At 35.1% G+C, this 19241-nt stretch overlaps 3 protein-coding genes across 3 annotated transcripts; 2 read left to right on the top strand and 1 right to left on the bottom strand.

Annotated features, from left to right (window-relative positions):
* The first annotated feature begins 676 nt into the window (after nt 1–676).
* On the top strand, nt 677–6786 carry LOC147536541 (Long-chain fatty alcohol dehydrogenase family protein). Its single transcript, XM_086640801.1, has 3 exons — nt 677–1295; nt 1387–1656; nt 4645–6786. The coding sequence occupies exons 1-3, from the start codon at nt 1050–1052 to the stop codon at nt 6451–6453; spliced, it is 2325 nt and encodes a 774-aa protein (XP_086496927.1). The 5' UTR covers nt 677–1049; the 3' UTR covers nt 6454–6786.
* A 559-nt stretch (nt 6787–7345) lies between these two features.
* LOC147536540 (uncharacterized) lies at nt 7346–7884 on the bottom strand. Its single transcript, XM_086640802.1, has 2 exons — nt 7783–7884; nt 7346–7633 (listed from the first exon to the last, which is right to left on the bottom strand). The coding sequence occupies exons 1-2, from the start codon at nt 7847–7849 to the stop codon at nt 7419–7421; spliced, it is 282 nt and encodes a 93-aa protein (XP_086496928.1). The 5' UTR covers nt 7850–7884; the 3' UTR covers nt 7346–7418.
* An 8024-nt stretch (nt 7885–15908) lies between these two features.
* LOC147536539 (uncharacterized) lies at nt 15909–18946 on the top strand. Its single transcript, XM_086644486.1, has 2 exons — nt 15909–16402; nt 18252–18946. Exons 1-2 carry the CDS (start codon nt 16051–16053, stop codon nt 18587–18589), a joined length of 690 nt encoding a protein of 229 aa, XP_086500612.1. The 5' UTR covers nt 15909–16050; the 3' UTR covers nt 18590–18946.
* The last annotated feature ends 295 nt before the right edge of the window (nt 18947–19241 follow it).

Genomic DNA, 19241 nt, shown 5'->3' with positions numbered 1-19241 from the left:
CATATTTAATAGTTTTAAATTTTCGAAAACTTTCTTATTCAAATTCATGTATTTTGTTTAATTTAAATTTCTCATATTTAGAAATTATTTACGTCTAAGAAATCCTCTAATACTATATAAAGAGGTTTATCTACTAATTTTATTCAATCAACTAAATTTAATTCAATTAATTTAGATATTTTTATAGCGCATGAATACAAGTTATTTCTTGAAATGAAACACAATTCAAAACCCGCTAGTTTTTCTGATTTTTATTTGCAGTTGAGAGTTTCATAAGTTCTAAAGTTTTAGACATCCTTCTAAACATTTTTGGTCCTATCTTTCGCTGCATCAAAGTCAAATGATAGGGTCATTGGTTGTTATATCCTTTTGATGTGTGGTAGTAATAGGGTGAAGGTGGCTTCCCATCTTAATATCCATTCTTTTTTGTGCTTTACTTAATGTAGCTTTAGTGCAATGAGCCTAAAATGTAGGACAATTACTAACATTTGGTTGGGTAGTCCATTTTTGTTAAGAGTCTCAAAAGTACTAAAGGGAAAGGAAGATAATTCCACACTAAAATTGTGAAAGTAATGTCATGATTCATGAATGAGCAACAAACAAACAGATTCGAGTACATTAGGGTGGGGCTCCCTTATGGTTTGTTAGGTATGTGATGCTGGTTAGTGTATAATACTTAGGTTGGTTAGTGTATAATAGTCATTTTTGTGGGAATAGTCTAGGTCTTCTCTACTCATTGTCAATTTATTTTGAGTTGGATGACAACAAACTTAATAATTTTATATTTTTTGAACAAACAGAGATATATTTTACGTCTGAGTCTCAGTAGACTCAAAATCAGCTCGAATAGACTCCAATACTCTGAAACCTTACTCAAATCAATTTAGATCTCAAACTCGGATATCAAATCCGTGAATAAACATAGTTATCATCTCATTTACAATTTCCCCAACTCATTTAATAAAGGTACCCACTTAACTTGCCTATGCCCCAATAAAACCACCTCCTTGGTAGTCTCTTTTGATTGGAGTAGAGAAAGATCAACTATCATGGGCATGGCTGATTACATACTCAAGACTAACTTCTCCTCTTCTTCAAAACCACTATCTTCTTATCAAATGAACTCACTCACTGCAATCTGTGACACCCTTTTACCTTCCATCACTAACCCCCACAACCACCAGCCCGGCGGTGACCCCCTCTCCTCCTCCTCTGCTGACGGCTGGAGAAGAATGGATACTGCAACTACAATCTTCTACAAAACCTCAGCCTCCATGGCTGCCACGCCTCAATATGTAAGATAATAAAACAAACTTCTTGTTTCTCTTTTTATTTTTTGTTTTGAATGCGAAAAATTGGGATTAAAGCTTTGCTATGTATATGCAGATAGGAGAGGTAATGAAGGATAAATTCAAGCATCCGTCGTTGTGGATTGTACGAATTGCGCTATGGATGCTGTCGACATGGTATGGGACATTCATCATGTGTGGGACAAGGAGCTTGAAAAACCAGTTTCCTTACTTTCAGAGATTCTCAAAGGTTTCTCTTGAGAAAAGAGAAGAAATCTTGATTGGATGGTCTTTGAGTTATTTCTACCTCCTTAGGATGCTCTTTCATGGCATCAAATTCCTCACTCTTCTCTTCTACTTCTCTCAGGTATATATTACATGCATTGTTAGTTCCCCTCATCTCCAAGAATTATCTCAATTTCTTTCATTTTTATCACACACTACCTATGTTCAATTCTCTGCTTAAAATGGGTTTAAATAAAGAAAAATGATAGAAGATGTTACGAATGTAAACCTACTCCACACCTAAGTAAGAACCAATCGTCCATCGAAGAGTGAAAAAATTCATCAAGAAAGAAAATAGAGATTTTTTTTTTTGAGAACCGATTACATTGTCGTTACAATTGGCATTGAATACATCAAAGATGTGATAAGCTTGTTACCCGCCCACTCAAACTCTAACATGATCTGGCCTATAGCCGCTCAAACTCTAACATAACCTGGCCTATAGCCAAACTAGATAATGGCTTAAAGCCCAACTACACTACATTATTTATACCCCAATAATCCCAATTCAAATAACCAAAGATTTCACCTTCTTTGGGATTCGAACCTGGGACCTCCAGGGGTTTCTAGAGTTTATGTCAATACCTTGGGACCACTTGGGCTACCGACTGTTGACAGAAAATAGAGAATTGACTCAGAAACAGAGACCGTTGATTTCGTGTAAGATTAGAGTAGGCTCTGACTTCTAGTCTCTTTTAGCATAACTCTTGTCAAAATTTGGAATGGCCATGTTCTACATTTGTGTAATGAGTTAACTTTCATACATTGACCCAGAAACCAAACTTTTTGCTCCTCTTGGTCAAAAATACATGTGAATGTTTCCTAGTTTGTGCTCCTACCTAAACTATAAGTAATAATTGGTCCATGTGGGTCCATATCAAATCAGCTTGTTTCACATGATATGAACTAGAGTTGAGAGTTCCATCAATTGTCAAGAATAGTTCATCAAATTTAATGAACGCCAGGTCCAAAGTGTCACGTTAATGGGGGAAATTATGGAAGCAACCTTTTAAATTTTAACATTTACCGTTCATACCATCGAAATTTACAAAACTGCCATTAAAACTTTCCGGGAAACGAAATTTTTTCTGAAAAATAATCTGACAACCATTCCATCAGACTTTGTACTTTTCACAAATTTACGGAATTACCACCGAAAAATTCGTGGGAAACGAAATTTTTTTTGAAAAATTGTCTGACGCACCGTTCCATCAGATTTTGGTACTGAAAATTTTCTCGTGTAGTGAAAATTGTTTTATTTACTAGGAATTTTCTTGTGTACAAGCCACTTTTGTACGGAGAATTTTCTTTCTTACAGGAAATTATTTTATTCATTGGAAATTTTCTTGTGTACTAGACACTTTTGTACCGGTAATTTCTTGTGTACGAGAAATTGTTTTATTTGGTCAGCGGTTTGGGGAAAGTAAAATAGTTTCCGGGGTTTGAAGACTTGGTCAAAAATTGGTCAATTGTTCTTCAACAGACCATGACTCCGGCGAAGGGAAACCCCTTCGGCGGAGTTTCTAGAGAGAGAGAGTGAATTTTCTTTTTTTCATGGTCGCCGGCCGGAAAATTTTCCGGCCGGCGACCTGTCGGAGAAGACAGAGAGTGGTGGGGAGAGAGAAGATGAGGAGGAGAGAGAAAAGTGAGGTGAGGTGGAGTGTTTTTTTTTTATTTCCCCTTAAAATTTATTCCCCAGATAATTTCTAAAATTCTACATATTCCCTTTAAAATTTCACACCCCGAAAAATATTTAGCTTTCCCCAAAGCGTTGGCCTTTTATTTACTAGGAATTTTCTTCGGTACTAGACACTTTTGTACTGGAAATTTTCTGGTTTACCGAGAATTGTTTTATTTACTGGGAATTCTCTCTAACTTACTACTTTTCCTTTCTCAAACATTCTCGCCTTATATGTTGGTACATTTTGTAAGGATTTTTATGAAAAAGATAGACTTTTTCATAAAAATATAATCAATTTCGGAATGTTTGTATAGAGAGAGGAAGAATTTTCAAAAAAAAAATTAGAGAAAGAGTAAGATTAGTTTAGAGAGAGAGGAATAAGATAATCAACATCTATGGTTTTCTTAAGGTTTTAGAGAGAGAAAGAAACCGAGAAGAGTGGCTTTGCTGGGCGGGATCCCAAAATTTCGGCCAAAAATTTCAAATTTTCAAAAAAATTTACTATCCTACTTCAGATGGTCAGAAAACGTTAGCATGTCCCGTCCAAGGGCAAGAGGGGGAGAAAAAAATAAAAACCAAGAAACAATGAGTTGTCCCTGACATTTGGACTGGAAATCATTTTTTTGCAAAAATGGTCCGGGTTCTCATTTACCTTCCATTATTTGGACTGTTCGCTCAAAAATCCAAAATATAATATGTAGTCCTTTATGGACTTGTATCTTAATTCTTTATTGCATCTTCGAAAATATATTGATTTGCCTTAGGAACAAAATATGATATATTCATTGTAACTTTCACAAATGTATTTAGTGTGTTTGCTACCATTTATTTTACCATTATAAGGGCTAACATGGGCCGACACTGGCCCAGAGCGAGAATTTTAGGGGTCACATACCTTTGATAGTGTAACAGATCCCAACCTCAACCTCAATTTTTTTTTGAATAAATTGATTTAATTGATAGAAAGAGAGGGGGCATAGATTACACTTGGCCTAAGCCGAGAAAAAAGAACAAGCCAAAAGAACCCACGGAGGCGAATGAGACCGAAGAGAACTCAAAAAACTGTCCCACGCCTCAACCATGCTATTGAACGTAAAAGTTCTAGCCCACCCGTAAGATCTGCTGCAGTGGTAAATAAGACATTTAGCCGCGGAGAAGATGTGCTCCATGAGATTTGTCTCTGAAAATTCCTTCATTTCTCGCATTCCAAATTGCCCATAGAATGGCTTTGGGGATGATGTTGAGAATGGCTTTCTTATGGATGCTACCTCAATTTGGACCACAGTCGTTTACCTCGCTTCGTGCCACGAAAAATGTTCGGGACGGCGGTTAATGTACTCTTAATCAAATCATTTACATGATTTTATATTATTTCTTTTCTTTAAACAGGTAGATGAGAAGAATGAGAACCCATCTTGGACAGCTTTAGGTTATTGTGGACCAGACCCTGAGTTCATAAACCTTAACACAGAAACAACAACAGAAGAAGATAAAAATCACCATGAAAACAATCAAGAAAACATCATGTTTGGTCCTCTTTACAGAGGCCTCCTCCATCCCACAACTGATTCCAGACATATATTTGCACAATCTCTAAGAAAATCTGGTTTCCCTGTCACCATTAGTGGAGATCAATCTTCTCCTTCTTTGTCGATCCATTGTGATGCAGTGGTTGTCGGGTCAGGCTCTGGTGGAGGTGTAGTTGCAGGTGTCCTAGCCAAAGCTGGCTACAAAGTCATTGTCTTGGAAAAAGGAGACTATTTTGCTAGATCAACTCTTTCTCTTCTTGAAGGACCAACCATGGATAAAATGTACCAAGGAAGTGGCCTACTTCCAACTGAGGATCTCGGTGTTGTCGTTCTCGCTGGCTCAACGGTTGGTGGAGGTTCTACAATTAATTGGTCTGCATCAATAAAAACACCCGAACACGTTCTTAAAGAATGGTCTAACAACTACGAACTCGAATTGTTTGAAAGCAAGTTATATAAAGATGCCATGGATGTAGTATGTGAAAGAATGGGAGTTCAATCTTCCTTCCATGAGGAAGGATTCAACAATGCAGTTTTAAGGAGAGGGTGTGTTCAATTAGGTTACCCAGTGGACAATATCCCACGGAATTCCTCGCCGCATCATTATTGTGGATGGTGTAATTTCGGGTGCAAGGATGGTAGAAAGAAAGGCACTTCCGAGACGTGGTTAGTTGACATGGTTGATTCAGGTAATGGTCTAATTCTGCCAAAGTGCGAAGCAAAGAAGATCTTACTCGAGAGAAAACACGGACGAAGTACAGCAATGGGTGTTGCTTTCGAATTCGATAATGGATCCCAAGTGAAAGAGGTGTACATGGTTGAATCAAAGGTGACAATTGTTGCTGGTGGTGCATTAGGAACACCAGTGCTGTTGAAAGAAAGTGGACTAAAGAATCCGAATATCGGGAAACACCTTCATCTTCATCCAGTGGCAATGGCTTGGGGACATTTCCCTGATGATACTGATAATAATGTTTGGCTTGGACAAGATAAGAGAAGTTATGAAGGTGGAATAATGACAGCAATGTCCACCGTCGTTGCAGATTTCGATAAGATCGGAGGGTATGGAGCAATTATACAGACTCCAGCACTACACCCAGGTATGTTTGCAGCCTTGACACCATGGACATCTGGGGTGGATTTTAGAGAAAGAATGATCAAGTTTTCAAGAACAGCTCATGTATTTGCATTGGCAAGAGATGAAGGGTCGGGCGAGGTGAAGTCAATGAGGACATTGAGGTACAAGATAGACAAGAGAGACGAGGAGAAGCTAAAGAAAGGAATGGAGAAGTTGCTAAGGATACTAGTAGCGGCCGGAGCAGAAGAGATTGGGACACAACATTATGGAGGAAAGAAGTTGAAGGTGAAAGGAGCGAGTAGTGATGAAGTGGAGAGGTTCATAAAGGAGGAGAGAGAGACGGGAGTGAGAGAATTGGCGAGGCCAGTATGTTCGGCACATCAAATGGGAAGCTGTAGAATGGGAGTGAACGAAAAAGGATCGGTGGTGGATCAAAGAGGGGAGACGTGGGAAGTCGAGGGGTTGTTTGTGGCGGATTCAAGTGTATTTCCTACGGCCTTGGGTGTTAACCCTATGGTGACAGTTCAGGCTATTGCTTACTGCACTGCACAATCAATACTTGAGATACTCAACAGGAAGAAACAAAGATAAGTACTACTATGTTGTACTAAAACTAAAAGGAGTATTGCTACTTACCGCAGCCCCAAAGCTGATGTGCCGGGCTCCCATTGGTCCGGGCCTTTTTCTCTTCACATGCCCAGATCAATGGGAGCTCACCACATCAGCTTTGGGGCTGTGATCGGCCCCCATTTTCGGGTTAAATTAATATTGTCTTTGACAACTACAATAAGCTCTTAAAACAGGATTCTTGTACTTAAATCCACTTTTTCTTTTTTAGTTAATTTGGTTAGGTCATATTTTGATCATGTATTTGGTCTTGAACTGATAACCTCTAGCTGATATACACTATCCATAACTCAATCTATACGAACACTCTCTCCCTATTAAGGCCATATAGGTCCATAAATAGATACAAACTCCTTAATGAGGCCTGGCTAGACGAATTTGATAGATTAAGTTGTATTGAAAGAATGATAAACGGGTTCAACCTGACCGACCTGGTGAGATAAACGGGTCAAACTCGGATACTGAAGTGGTACTCCGTACTCTTGGGTGACCCTCACTCTTAGCGCCCCATTGGACTGGGGCAGCTGTGGGCCTCGGATTTGATCCGTTCTGGGTTTGAACAACACAAAGTCCGATCAGTTCGAGGCCCGCGAGGGACCTAAGAGAGGAGCGGCACAATAGTAAAAGGAAGGGGACGCACCCATACAACAATCTCAAAGAGTAAGAAAAAGTGGCCACCAACACAAACTTTTATTTATAGCCGTACCCGTTCTACATATAATACCAAAGTACTAGGGTTAAAAAGTTCCATGGAGGAACTTTGATCCCGAAACTTCTATAACTTTCGATTATTATAGAAGAGACCAAATTATTGAAATTTAAGCCATTAAGGCAGATAACAAAAACACACCATGGATCCGACATACTAATTATGAAATGCTTATCGATCAAACAACAAATGTTGGGGCTCACTTGGCAGTGATATATATCTATTCCTCCACCACTTGGTGTATTTTCTTTCCGCAACAACATCCGCACATCCATTCAGTTGCAGTCGCTTGTCTGCAAGCAAGACCCGTAACTTGATTCCCCTTTCCACATTTTTTGAAGCAAGTTTTCATACAAGTGTTGCATTGGGCACCCCTAGTTCGTATAGGAAATCCGTTCGTCCCATCTCCCATTGGGCATTCTTCATTTAAACTCTCTGCATCAAAAAAATATAAATTTATTGTTAGAACTTCGAAAATTTGGATCTCTTCTAAAGCCACTTTAGCAGAGAATGACATATATCTCTTTAAGCAAATTTTAGGACTAAAAACATATAAACTTCATACTGAAGATCTAAGTACTTACGAGCAGAAGCTGAAACAATGATTAAGAGGAAGCAAAAGGCAACAAAGATGTTGGAAGACTTAGACATGATGGAAGATAGTTTCTTTAACTTCACACTGCTTTCTCTTGGTAATGCTTATAATCTCTTCAGGAAAATGTTCTTAATTTATAGCATCAATTACTCAATTGAATAATCTTTCATCCTTATCTGAAAGTACTATATATTAGTTCACTAATTAATTTTTTGAGATCTATTATTTTCTTTATTATCCATTAACAGTAGTTCACGAGAAAATTTTCAGAGATTCGTTCCACCGAACGATAAATATACTAAACTACGACAACACGTTTTAAACTACAGATTTTTATGGTACTGACAAATAAAAATTATTTTTTTTCCTACAAACCGTCAATAGATTTGTTTAGAGAGTTGGGTTATTTCCCTAATGGCCCCCAACTTTGTGACCAGCTTCCTGCCTGGCCCCCTACTTTACAAGAAATACTCATATGGCCCCCTTCCGTTATAACACCGTTACTCTCTCTCTTCCATTTCTTTTCTCTCTCCTCCAGCATGTTTTCTCTCTCTGCCACCTCGTTAAACCAGCCACATCATCGTCTTCACCGGCAGGGTCGCCGGCCGGCCAAATTTCCGGCCGGCGACCTTCAAATTTTTTTTTTCTCTCTCTTCTCTCTCTCTCTCTAAAAAAAAAATATTTTTTTTTATAAAAATTCTCTCACCTCTCTCTCTCTAACTCCGGCGAAGGGAAACCTTCGCCGGAGCTAGGTCTGTTCATCACGAACAGACCAGAGAGAGGTGAGAGAATTTTTATAAAATTTTTTTTTTTTTTTTAGAGAGAGAGAGAGAAGAGAGAGAAAAAAAAAATTTGAAGGTCGCCAGCCGGAAATTTGGCCGGCCAGCGACCTTGCCGGTGAAGACGATGATGTGGCTGGTTTAACGAGGTGGCAGAGAGAGAAAACATGCTGGAGGAGAGAGAAAAGAAATGGAAGAGAGAGAGTAACGGTGTTATAACGGAAGGGGGTCATATGGATATTTCTTGTAAAGTAGGGGGCCAGGCAGGAAGCTGGTCACAAAGTTGGGGGTCATTAGGGAAATAACCCTAGAAAGTTTCCTTCCCCTATTTGTAATTTTTAATATCTCAAATTGATGCTCAATGTTGTATTAATGTCCAAATAATTATTTCAGACTTCAATACCATTTTATTCTGTGCAAGTTGAAGTATTCATTGGTTATAAAATATACTACTCACATACAGGAATTAAATTGTTAAACTATTGGTAAGTTTAAGTAATAGAGTGAGAAGTGCAATATGTACAAACTTTTAGCTTACAAGAGATTTACAACGTATTAAATATGTTCGTATCTAGAAGGTTATGGGGGTTGGGTTTAATACACTTAAAAAAGCAAGCATTAAAAGAATATGTAATTGAGGGTTAAGTATGAAATACTAGGCAGATGACACAGTTGAAATTTATAAGGCAAGACTTGTTGTCAAGGGTTTCAATCAGAAAGATGACCTTGACTATTCTGAAACTTTCAGTCAACCATGTTGTCAAGACACCTTAAAATTGTGCTAACCTTAGCTGTCTCAAATGGATGGGATATCTAGCAACTAGATGTATGAAATATTTTCTCCGTAGAATTTTGGAAGGAGAAGTCCTTAATGACTCAGCCTAATAGGATACGTTACATAAGGAGGATCGAAAATAGGAGATCCGGCGGTCAAGATAAGTTGCAGAAATAATATACGTGTGTAACACGTGTATGTACGTGACGGATCGAGAAGACGAGATCCGACGATCAAGAAGAATTCGGAATATATTTGAAGATACGTGAAGATATTAGAAGATATGTGAAGATATGTAATATTAGTATAATATATTCAGAATATCTCTTGTAACTATCTAATGGTAATATTAGATAGATTTTGTATTATTTCCTAGTTTGAGTATCAGAAACTAGGAAACCCTAAACCCTAAGTCATCTATAAATAGGAGAGAGTTTTAGGATTCAAACTCATCGAGTTATGTCTAACCAATGTAACCGATCAAACCCACATACAATTGTATATGGTGAATTATTAATAAAGAAGTTGTTCTCCGTAGATGTAGGTCTTGAGTATTCGACCGAACCACGTTAAATTATCGTGTCTTTATCTTATGTTCATATCTCCGATTATTTATATAATCGTGAATTTAACACAGCCTCCTAGCAATGCTTATATAGTCCCAAACAAACTCATAGAGCATGGTTCAACAGATTTGGCTTATTTCTAACTTCGGGTTTTATTAAGAATATGTGTGATCATTCAATGTTTATCAAAGCCACTGTAATAATACTCTTATTATCTTACTAATCTATGTAGATGATATAGTTCTTATATGGAATAGTTCTCTGTTGGAGATTAGAGGTATAGATACTTCAATACACTCAAATAAATTCAAAAGATTCACATCAACATACTTTCATATAATAAAGTTTCTTTAGATCTACACAATCTCATAAACAAAAAACACAAAGTTTTGTCACAATATTGAAGTTAGTTCTTACCTTAAACACAATATTTATACTAGATCTATGTCTTCTTCTTCAAGTTTCTTCTACACTATTCTCCTTTTTCTTTCTCTCTCTAGATTGTTCTTGAACTAGTCAAACAAAAGAACTCTCTACGCCCTTTTAATTAATTCCATGAGGCTTGAGCCGTTCCTTCTTTTTTCCCTTTTATTTGTTAACACCATTTTACTAAAGGCCACACTTCATAGGCCAAACCCAAAAATTTGGTTTATAAGGCCACTCAACATCTCCCCTTAAACCAAATTTCCATAGCTCTCATACCTAACATCCACTTCAATCTTTCAAAGACGTCATGCTTCTTGCCATGCTTAATATGGTGCGGTTTTTTCTTTCGTCGACTCTATTTAGTTGTGGTATGTATGACGGTGTAAGTTCATGAACAATTTCATGTTCTTTACAAAATATATCAAATGTTCTTGAGGTATATTCACCACCTCTATCGGATCTTAGTTTCTTTAATATATAATCACTTTGTTTCTCAACCATATTCTTGAACTCTTTGAATACTTCAAATACTTCGGACTTATTTGTTAAGAAATAAAACCATATTTTTCTACTAAAGTCATCAATAAAAGTAAGAAAATAATTATTGCCTCCAGTTGTCATTGACTTCAATAGACACAAACATTGACTTCATTAGGAAAACTTGTTCTATGATGCTTGTCATAGATGCATCGATCCTTCACACACTTGATTTTGGTGATCAATGTATGGTAAACCTCATACCATTTTTTTGTTTGTCAAAGTCTTCATTCCATCAAAGTTTATATGCCCAAGTCTTAAATGTCACAACCAAGATCTATCTCTCACAATTGCATTTAAACATTTTGCATCACCATGTTGAATATTCAAAGGAATAATCTATTCTTTGTCATCTTCACCTTAGCAATTAGGGTTCCACTTCTATCTCTTAAAGTAAGATGAAGATCCTTCAATCTTATATCTTATCCCTTCCCTAAAAATTATCCCAAACTCGAAATATTAGTTTTCATTGCGGGAACATAATAAACATCGGAAATGTAGCTATGGTTTCCATTTTTGAGTTGAATGAGGATATTACCTTTTCCTACCACCGGAATCCTTGAGGTGTCACCAAACCTTGTGTCCCCTTTAACATTTTCATTCACTTCAACAAATAATTCTATTTTCTCTCAAATATGATTACTCGCACCCGTATCGAAATATCAAGTATTTATTTGTGATTCATCAAACCCATCACAAGAAAATATTAATGTAGGATCTACATTAATTTCTACATCATTCTCAACAAGGTTTGCTTCTTCACCAACTTCATTTTTGTACCAACATTCATTACTATAATGTCCAAGTTTGTGACAATTGTAACATTCGACATCTCTCTTATCTCTACCTTGCCCATTATAAGGTCTAGTAAAGCTTCATTTTCGTCTTGGTTCATTTGTTCTTCCTCTATTAAATACAGTTCTCTCTGTTTGGCTTTCAAAACCTCTTCCACAATTATCATACCCTCTATCGTAGTTGTTATAGTCTCTTTCTCTTTGGGGTGCATGTTGTTTTTCTTCTAAAGTGAGTTTTGCTTGAAGTACTTGATCCACCGAATAATTTGAAGAGCTTGCAATATTTTTATTAACTCTTTGTTCATGTATTTGTAATGTTCCCGTCAACCCATCCACCCTCATAGATTCCAAATCTTTGACTCTTTAATAACAATAACCATGCACATTATCAAACTTAGGTGTCAAAGAGCGTAGAATCTTCTCCATCACCCTAACATCATCACATTTTTCGCCACACCTTTTCATTTCGTTAACATTCGATAACACTCTTGAAATATAATCAGAGATAAATTCCCCTTCATTCATGCTCAACTTTTCTAATTCACCACCCAAAATTTGAAGACGAACCTTTACCACTTTATCAACTCCTCTAAATGAATTCTTGAGAATATTCCAAGCCTCTTTCGATGATTTTGCTTCGGACACTTTTTCAGATATAGGACCATCAATTCCTTGATAGATAAGAAATAATATTTTTTATCCATTTTTCTTGAGTCTTTAAGAACACACTTTTGTGCATCATTCATAATACTCCCTTCTTCTTGAGTTGGTTAAACATAGTCATTTTGAACAATATCCCACAAATTTTGAGATCCTAATAATACACTCATTTGGATACACCAATGTTCATTGTTCTCTTTAGTTTACCTATGTATTTGAGGTTGTACATATTTGACAATTTCTGACAAGATCCTTAAAAATTTCACAAGAAGACCTTGGTGTTTTTGAAAACAATAATATATCAAAACAATAATCATTACCCAGTATTGAGAGGGGGTCAGGTCAATTACAAATTAGCTAAAACACAAAAGTTTATTACAGAATACTATTGTTAAACAAAACCCCAAAAAAAAGTGTTCGGCTAACCACGCCACACGTGAGGGGTGTGTGAGAATAGTCTCACATGGGAGAAGGGGTAACTAGCAACCAAGAATATAATTTATATGTCCTCTCCATTCATTGCCAATTGGTTTTGAGTTTGATGGCCACAAACTTAACATGGTATCAGAGCTAGGCCCACACGCGATATGCTTGAAAGAAAAACCACACATGCTCCACCTCGCCCGAAAGAAAAAACAAAAAACAAACGCCCGAAAAAAAAACACGTGTTAGGCTCAAAGGAACCCCACACGTGAGTGGGCGTGTGAGAATAGTCTCACATGGGATAATGGGAATCTAGCAACTAAGAATATAAGGTCTAGGTTCTCTCCGCTCATTGTCACTTGGTTTTGAGTTGGATGACCACAAACTTAACAGTATGTAAGAAAGATGAAGCATTCAACAGTTTCCTGAGTTTCCTACTTTTCTTTTGGTCATCTTTAAAATGAATGACCATAGTTAGAAGCATGAGAGTAACGGCAGGAATGTTACTCAGAATCCAAATGAAAATTTAGAACATAAGCACAAATATTGGAGAACTATGGGAAATAAAATATCCTATAAGCTCTTCGTGAATATCGCATTATATTGATCTCCTATATAAACAAACAACATCAACCACTTCTTGAGTAGTGATTGGACACCCACTCCGGAACCTAGAAGTTCCAAGATTTTACGGAATTGAAAATTCATTATTTATTAAACTGAAGGAAAAATGAAGTAAGGATAAATCGACTCTAGACTCCTTAGGATTGCATTCAAGGGTTGAGTATGGTCTTTAAGACTGAGAATTATTAAGATCAGGTTGTTAGGGTGCTTATTCAAGTCATCAATCTTTTTGTGTCTTTTAAAACTCAATGCCTTGTAAAGACACTAGTAGTCCATTTCCAGAAAAACGTAAGTAATTCACACTACAATGATTTCACCAAAAGTAACCAACCATCTTCTTCTTCTTCCTAGTTTCTTCACCTACAATTTTTCCATTGTCATCATGTTCATCTTCTTCCTCCTTCAAATGATGGGTGAAAAAAAACGGGTTTGTTGAGCTTACCCCCTCAATACTAATTAGTAATTGAGTTTACCCCCTTCAGTAATTAGTAATTGAGCTTACCCCCTTGAATTTAGAATTTTTGACAAAACTACTAAGGACATGTTTTGCATGGGATAACAAAATCATAAATTAAATAATGTACAAACAAAATCCATCTCTGCTAATCATATTAACGACGAAATAAAACAATAAAGTAAGGTGGATTGATTGACTACGAGTAATCATATTGAAGGATAATTGATGTTGGTAGTCATATTTATTTCATGTACGCCAAACACAACCTTAGTGTCTTTGTCAAAGTAGTAAATCTAAGGGGGTAAGCTCAATTACCCCTTATTGAGGGGGGTAAACTTAATTAGCAATTAGTGATGAGGGGGTAAGCTCAAAAAAGACCAAAGAAAAGGTGTGCTTCTAGAGTTTAGGAGTCATATTTGTTTGACTTAGGTCAATGGTGCTTGAGAGGCGCCTTTAGCAGCGCATATACTATGGTTTTGACTAGAGCTCTTATTCTGCCCAAGCACAGAAGCAAAACAAAGCAGCTTATCGGGCCCCAGTGGAAACTATGGCCTAGACCTCAGTGCTAATTTAGAGGCATCACCCGAAACTCAAGCTCAAGTGTCAAAGCACCCGTGATATTGTATTCTTTAGTAGCATTATTGTCTACAACTGCTACTTTAGTTGATAGTGTATCTACTCTGAAACTTCATACGTCTCGGGTTTGATTCACAACGAAATTGTAGTCCGTGATTTATTGAACTTAGGTCATTGAAGATATAAGTAATGGTTTATAGGATAGTTTGTAGCCCTTCAATGGTATGAACAAAATAGTCAATTGCTTCCATCATATGATGTACCAAAAGTTAATGATTGTAATCATGTTATTTAAAAAAATAGCATTTGATACAAACTTAATTTTGCAATAACTTTTCCTTCAATCATAATAAGATTGAAATTATTGGATATAAAATAATCCTAATTCTGCTCTTGGACGTAACCAAACAAGTATGTTTTGTTTCTACCCCTTGGTCTCATCTTTTTGCAGCAAAAGATAATCAGAGATAGGTGAGATTTTCGAACTATGGTATAAAGGTTTGTTTCAGTTTTGCGCACCAAGTATTGGATATTGCTCGCAATTTTCTGTGCAATAATAAATGGATCTCTGATTTAGTTTGTATAGCCTTTGTAGGGTGGATGGATGTGATTATGTTTGTAGTTTGTTTATGACAGTTTTGAAAATGTTTCATCCAAGGGTCTAGTCAGGTTATGTATAATTGTCTTGTACTCGTGTAATCTCGTTCTTTTTGAAAAATAATTATGATAATTTTTATTTAGAAATAGAATTCAAGATTTATTATTTGTTCCTCAATTTCAAAACAAATCTTGTACACGTACTACAAAGAGCAGGATTTGTCAATCCACATTATTTCCTCTTCGCTGTCATCTATGCTTTCGTCTCATGGGAGATCAGTAAATGATGATCGGTTAATTTTAACAACGCGAAATCTATTTTGATAAACAATATGTTAGCTCGATCGTACTATTCGAGTCCCTAGGGCTCGGGTTATACCTATAGTCATGAATTAAAAGAAGAATTACCAATCAATGACAATGGGGGAATGAAGTGTTTCAAACAAAAAATGAAGTGAGAAAGAAGAGAAAAGGAAGGTCCTACCGTTAAAACACTTTAGTAGATTCCAGATCCACTGTTCTTTCCAGTCTAATAAGTTCAGAAGTTGGTCACATGGTTATACTACTTAAAATAGTTTGTTCCTTCCCTTCATTTTTAATATTCTCTCTATCTCTAATTATATATATACATATATATATTATTAGAAGGTAATTTTAAAAATATTCTAGAATATGCTAATATATATATGAAATATTTAAATATAGAATACCTTATATATTGTGGAAATATTCTTCACTTTACTTACTCAATTTTGTGTGATTTCTTATCACCCAATGGTGTGAATATCCTTAGTAAGAAGTTTAAATACTTTTTACATATGCTAGTTACCTTCTTAGTATTTAGTATTGATTTGTTTACACTTCAAGTGACTCTCTCTCCCTCCCCCCCCCCTCTCTTTCTCTTAATACCCACCTCTTTCTCTCACTCTATCATTCTCTATATTTCTCTCTCTAAATCTTGAAGATCACATTTATCTTTCTCTCTCTAAACCTGCATTCTCATTCTCATTCTCATTCCCATCTTGTACTTGATTTGTACAACAATGAACCACTTCAAAAGAGGAGGAGAAGCCCCATTTTGTGAATTTCATCCTTACCAAGTGATTATAGGGATATGTCCTCTATGTTTAAAAGAAAGGCTCCTTATCTTATCTTCAAAACAAAGGCATCTTTCTACAATTCTTTCTTGTAAAGAATACTCATCATCATCTATACTTCATCCAACTACTACTAGTACTAAACCTCATCATCCAAATGTCCAATTTCATCTCCACAAGAAATCATCAACCCTTAATGTTAAAATATTTGCTTTGAAGTCCTTCTTTCACCGACAAGCGGATAATAAATCATTGAACGATGAAGACGGGATAGATTATACATCTTCAAGTGAAGAAGGTATCTATATATTCAACTACACTTTTTTCTCTTGATCAATACTAATAATAGTAAGAAGCTATTTCATTGGATTGGTACTGTCAACCTAATTTATTTTAAAGTAATTATAAATTATGATCTTAATTGATGTTTTTGTTCTTTAAGTCCAAAACAATATACTATCAATTTAGTGTTTGGTCACTTTAAAGAAAATAATAAGGTTTTAGTCATTTTGAGTTACGATTATTGTGTATAAATAATAATGAAAATATACACTTTTTTTTTTGTGTTAAGAGAAATGAAAATATACACTTGATCCAATGAAATTACACATGTCATTTCCCTTACAAAACTTATCTAATGATTATAAAACCAGAAAAATAGATCTGATTTAAAAAAAAAAAAACTTTCAGCTAAGATCCCACTATAATATTATTATTTTTTTGTGCAATAATATCAAATTTTGTGAATTTTGTCCTTTTGTAATTTTACAAATTTTGGGATGATATTTTTTAGTAAATTAAGATGATAAAAGATGTACTTTTTGTATTTTTTAGACCTTTTATCCAGCTTGGTTTATTTTTCACATCCCATGTGGTGAGTTCATTACTTAATCAGTCTTAAAATCAAATCCAAATTCATTCTAATGAAAATATTATTACTAATTCATTTAAAAATCTATTAAATTTGATTCTAGATCATATACTTTACCCTTAACCAACAAGTTATGATTTGATTTCACTTGGTATTCAAATCAGTGGCCTTGAAACCAAAGTAAGAAAAAAAAAAAAAAAAAAAAAAAGATAAATTGGAGTGTCCTTGAAATCGAGACTTATACCAAAATTATAATAATTTTTATTTTTCACTTGCCGGTGGAAAATTGTTTCATTTTATGTTTCTTAAAGTTCTTGTGAGATGACCGGCAACACTTTTTCTATAACTCTTTATTCATGTCAGAGAAATCGTTTTCAACGAAAAAAGAAAAAATCAGAGATATCGTTAGGGAAAGGGTTTACTTTTTTTAGTTAGTTTGGACTTTGGATGCTTTGTCGTGTTTTTCTAGTATGTAAGTCTCACTGTGTCATTTAAACATTAGTTTGATTTACGAAGTGTAATTAAATTTTAAAGTTTAGATTTTGAATTATTTTGTTAATATCATACTCTTCTTACCCAAAAAAATGTATAATGACTTGGTTAATTAATGAGAAATTATTTAAATAACCACATTCCTAATTAATAACAAATTATAAGGATTTAATTCTAGTTGTTTAGAAAATGTAAAATACAACTTAATTTGTTCAACTATATTTAAGGTGGTAGTTGTCTATTTCTCAAATTCATATATGAAATTTGAATGATGTGAGTCATGTTTTACAATGTTTATCTTTCATGTATGACTCAATAGCTAATTAGAGATGATTTTAAGTCAATTTGGTGCAGAGATAAACAAATCACAATTAAGAGTCTATTGTCTAAAGTAATCTAAGATGTTTATCTTTAATCGTAGTTGTTTTTCATGTTTTGATCTTAAAATCTTGAAACAAGTATCTGTATCAAATGCATGTATTTTCAGTTTCAAAAACAAGTAAATGCATACAAAAGTGAAAATTATAAATGTAAAATTACACATAAATTAGTTCAGATTCGGATTGAATAAACAAACAACACCTAAACGGACTATTCTGCAGTAACTAAACGAGTGGTCCGCGACTATCCGCGCGATCCTGACAAGTCTTGCTCCAGGAATAAAACACCTTAATTTGACTTTATATGGGGGTAAATTCTTGTACATGGTCACTTCTATAGTTCTATGTACACTGCAAGTCCATGACTAAATTACATTAAAACTTATAGGATTCTTTTCTTTCAGATTCATTTATATCAATCAAATTCCAAGATAATGGAGTTGCTTCATGGGACAAGGGAACAAAAGATTCAGAGGAAGAAACCCTAGAAAAAATGTCTACCCATAACAACAACAAGGAGACCAATTTTAAGGGACCAATTCCTGCAAAGATAGAGACTAGTGTGGTTGAGCATGTGAAGCCACATGCAGTGATCAAGTGGAGAAAGAGAATTGGACAACTATTTCAGATCATGAGATGGAAAAAATCTACAAATAAAACTAACCATGTGGTCAATAAAGTGAGTGGAGGGGTTAAGATGAAGAAAGGTAATTGGATAAGGACTCTGACAAAGAGAAGATAATATAAAGGACCATTAATAGAATAAATGGACAAGAGAAGCATAAATAAGATGTTTGTTAGGTGTCCTTTTAACTCTTTCTATTTATTTCATTCCTTTTTTTTTCTTATAGGCCCACTATATTTTTTTTTTATGTGTTAGATTTAATACTGTAAAGTTATACATTATTGAAGTAAGCAAAAGTCAAAAAAGTTGAGGTATTTTAGTTTTGAAGTCTTTTTTTTCTTTTCAATCGAGTCTAGGTATCATAACATTCAAACCAGGAAGACATTGTGTATAAAGACGTGAATTGAATTGTCTGATAATTACTGTCATTAAAGATATTTTGAGTCATAAAAGTCACATGAAGACTATAGATCATTCCAATGACATAAAAATCTCTTTTCTATCTTTATTTTATTTAAATTAGAGCATCTCCAATACAAAACTCAATCTTAAAAATTCGAATTACCACGTAAGATTTTAGAACATCTCCAGTGCAACACTATCGATATAAAACATTTTATACTATTAGGATTTACATGAAGACGTTGAACTACCGAGCACCGAGATCTTATAACAAGGAAATGTCGAAAAATGAAGTCTAGAAAAACAGAAAAAAGAAAGAGGGTTGATTCTGTTTTGGCATCTAATTTGTGATCAACAGCCAACAGGT

This window comes from Eschscholzia californica, unplaced genomic scaffold, assembly GCF_041429995.1.
Source record: "Eschscholzia californica isolate CP2 unplaced genomic scaffold, dmEscCali1.0.p SCAF_5, whole genome shotgun sequence".
Lineage (NCBI taxonomy): Eukaryota > Viridiplantae > Streptophyta > Magnoliopsida > Ranunculales > Papaveraceae > Eschscholzia > Eschscholzia californica.
This window is presented reverse-complemented; position numbering and strand designations above follow the sequence as displayed.

Coding starts and splice junctions, on each gene's coding strand:
- LOC147536539 (XM_086644486.1), top strand. CDS start 16,051: ATGAACCACTTCAAAAGAGGAGGAGAAGCCCCATTTTGTGAATTTCAT. Junction 16,403..18,251: donor TACATCTTCAAGTGAAGAAG/GTATCTATATAT, acceptor CTTTTCTTTCAG/ATTCATTTATATCAATCAAA.
- LOC147536540 (XM_086640802.1), bottom strand. CDS start 7,849: ATGTCTAAGTCTTCCAACATCTTTGTTGCCTTTTGCTTCCTCTTAATC. Junction 7,634..7,782: donor CATTGTTTCAGCTTCTGCTC/GTAAGTACTTAG, acceptor TTTTTGATGCAG/AGAGTTTAAATGAAGAATGC.
- LOC147536541 (XM_086640801.1), top strand. CDS start 1,050: ATGGGCATGGCTGATTACATACTCAAGACTAACTTCTCCTCTTCTTCA. Junction 1,296..1,386: donor TGGCTGCCACGCCTCAATAT/GTAAGATAATAA, acceptor ATGTATATGCAG/ATAGGAGAGGTAATGAAGGA. Junction 1,657..4,644: donor TTCTCTTCTACTTCTCTCAG/GTATATATTACA, acceptor TTCTTTAAACAG/GTAGATGAGAAGAATGAGAA.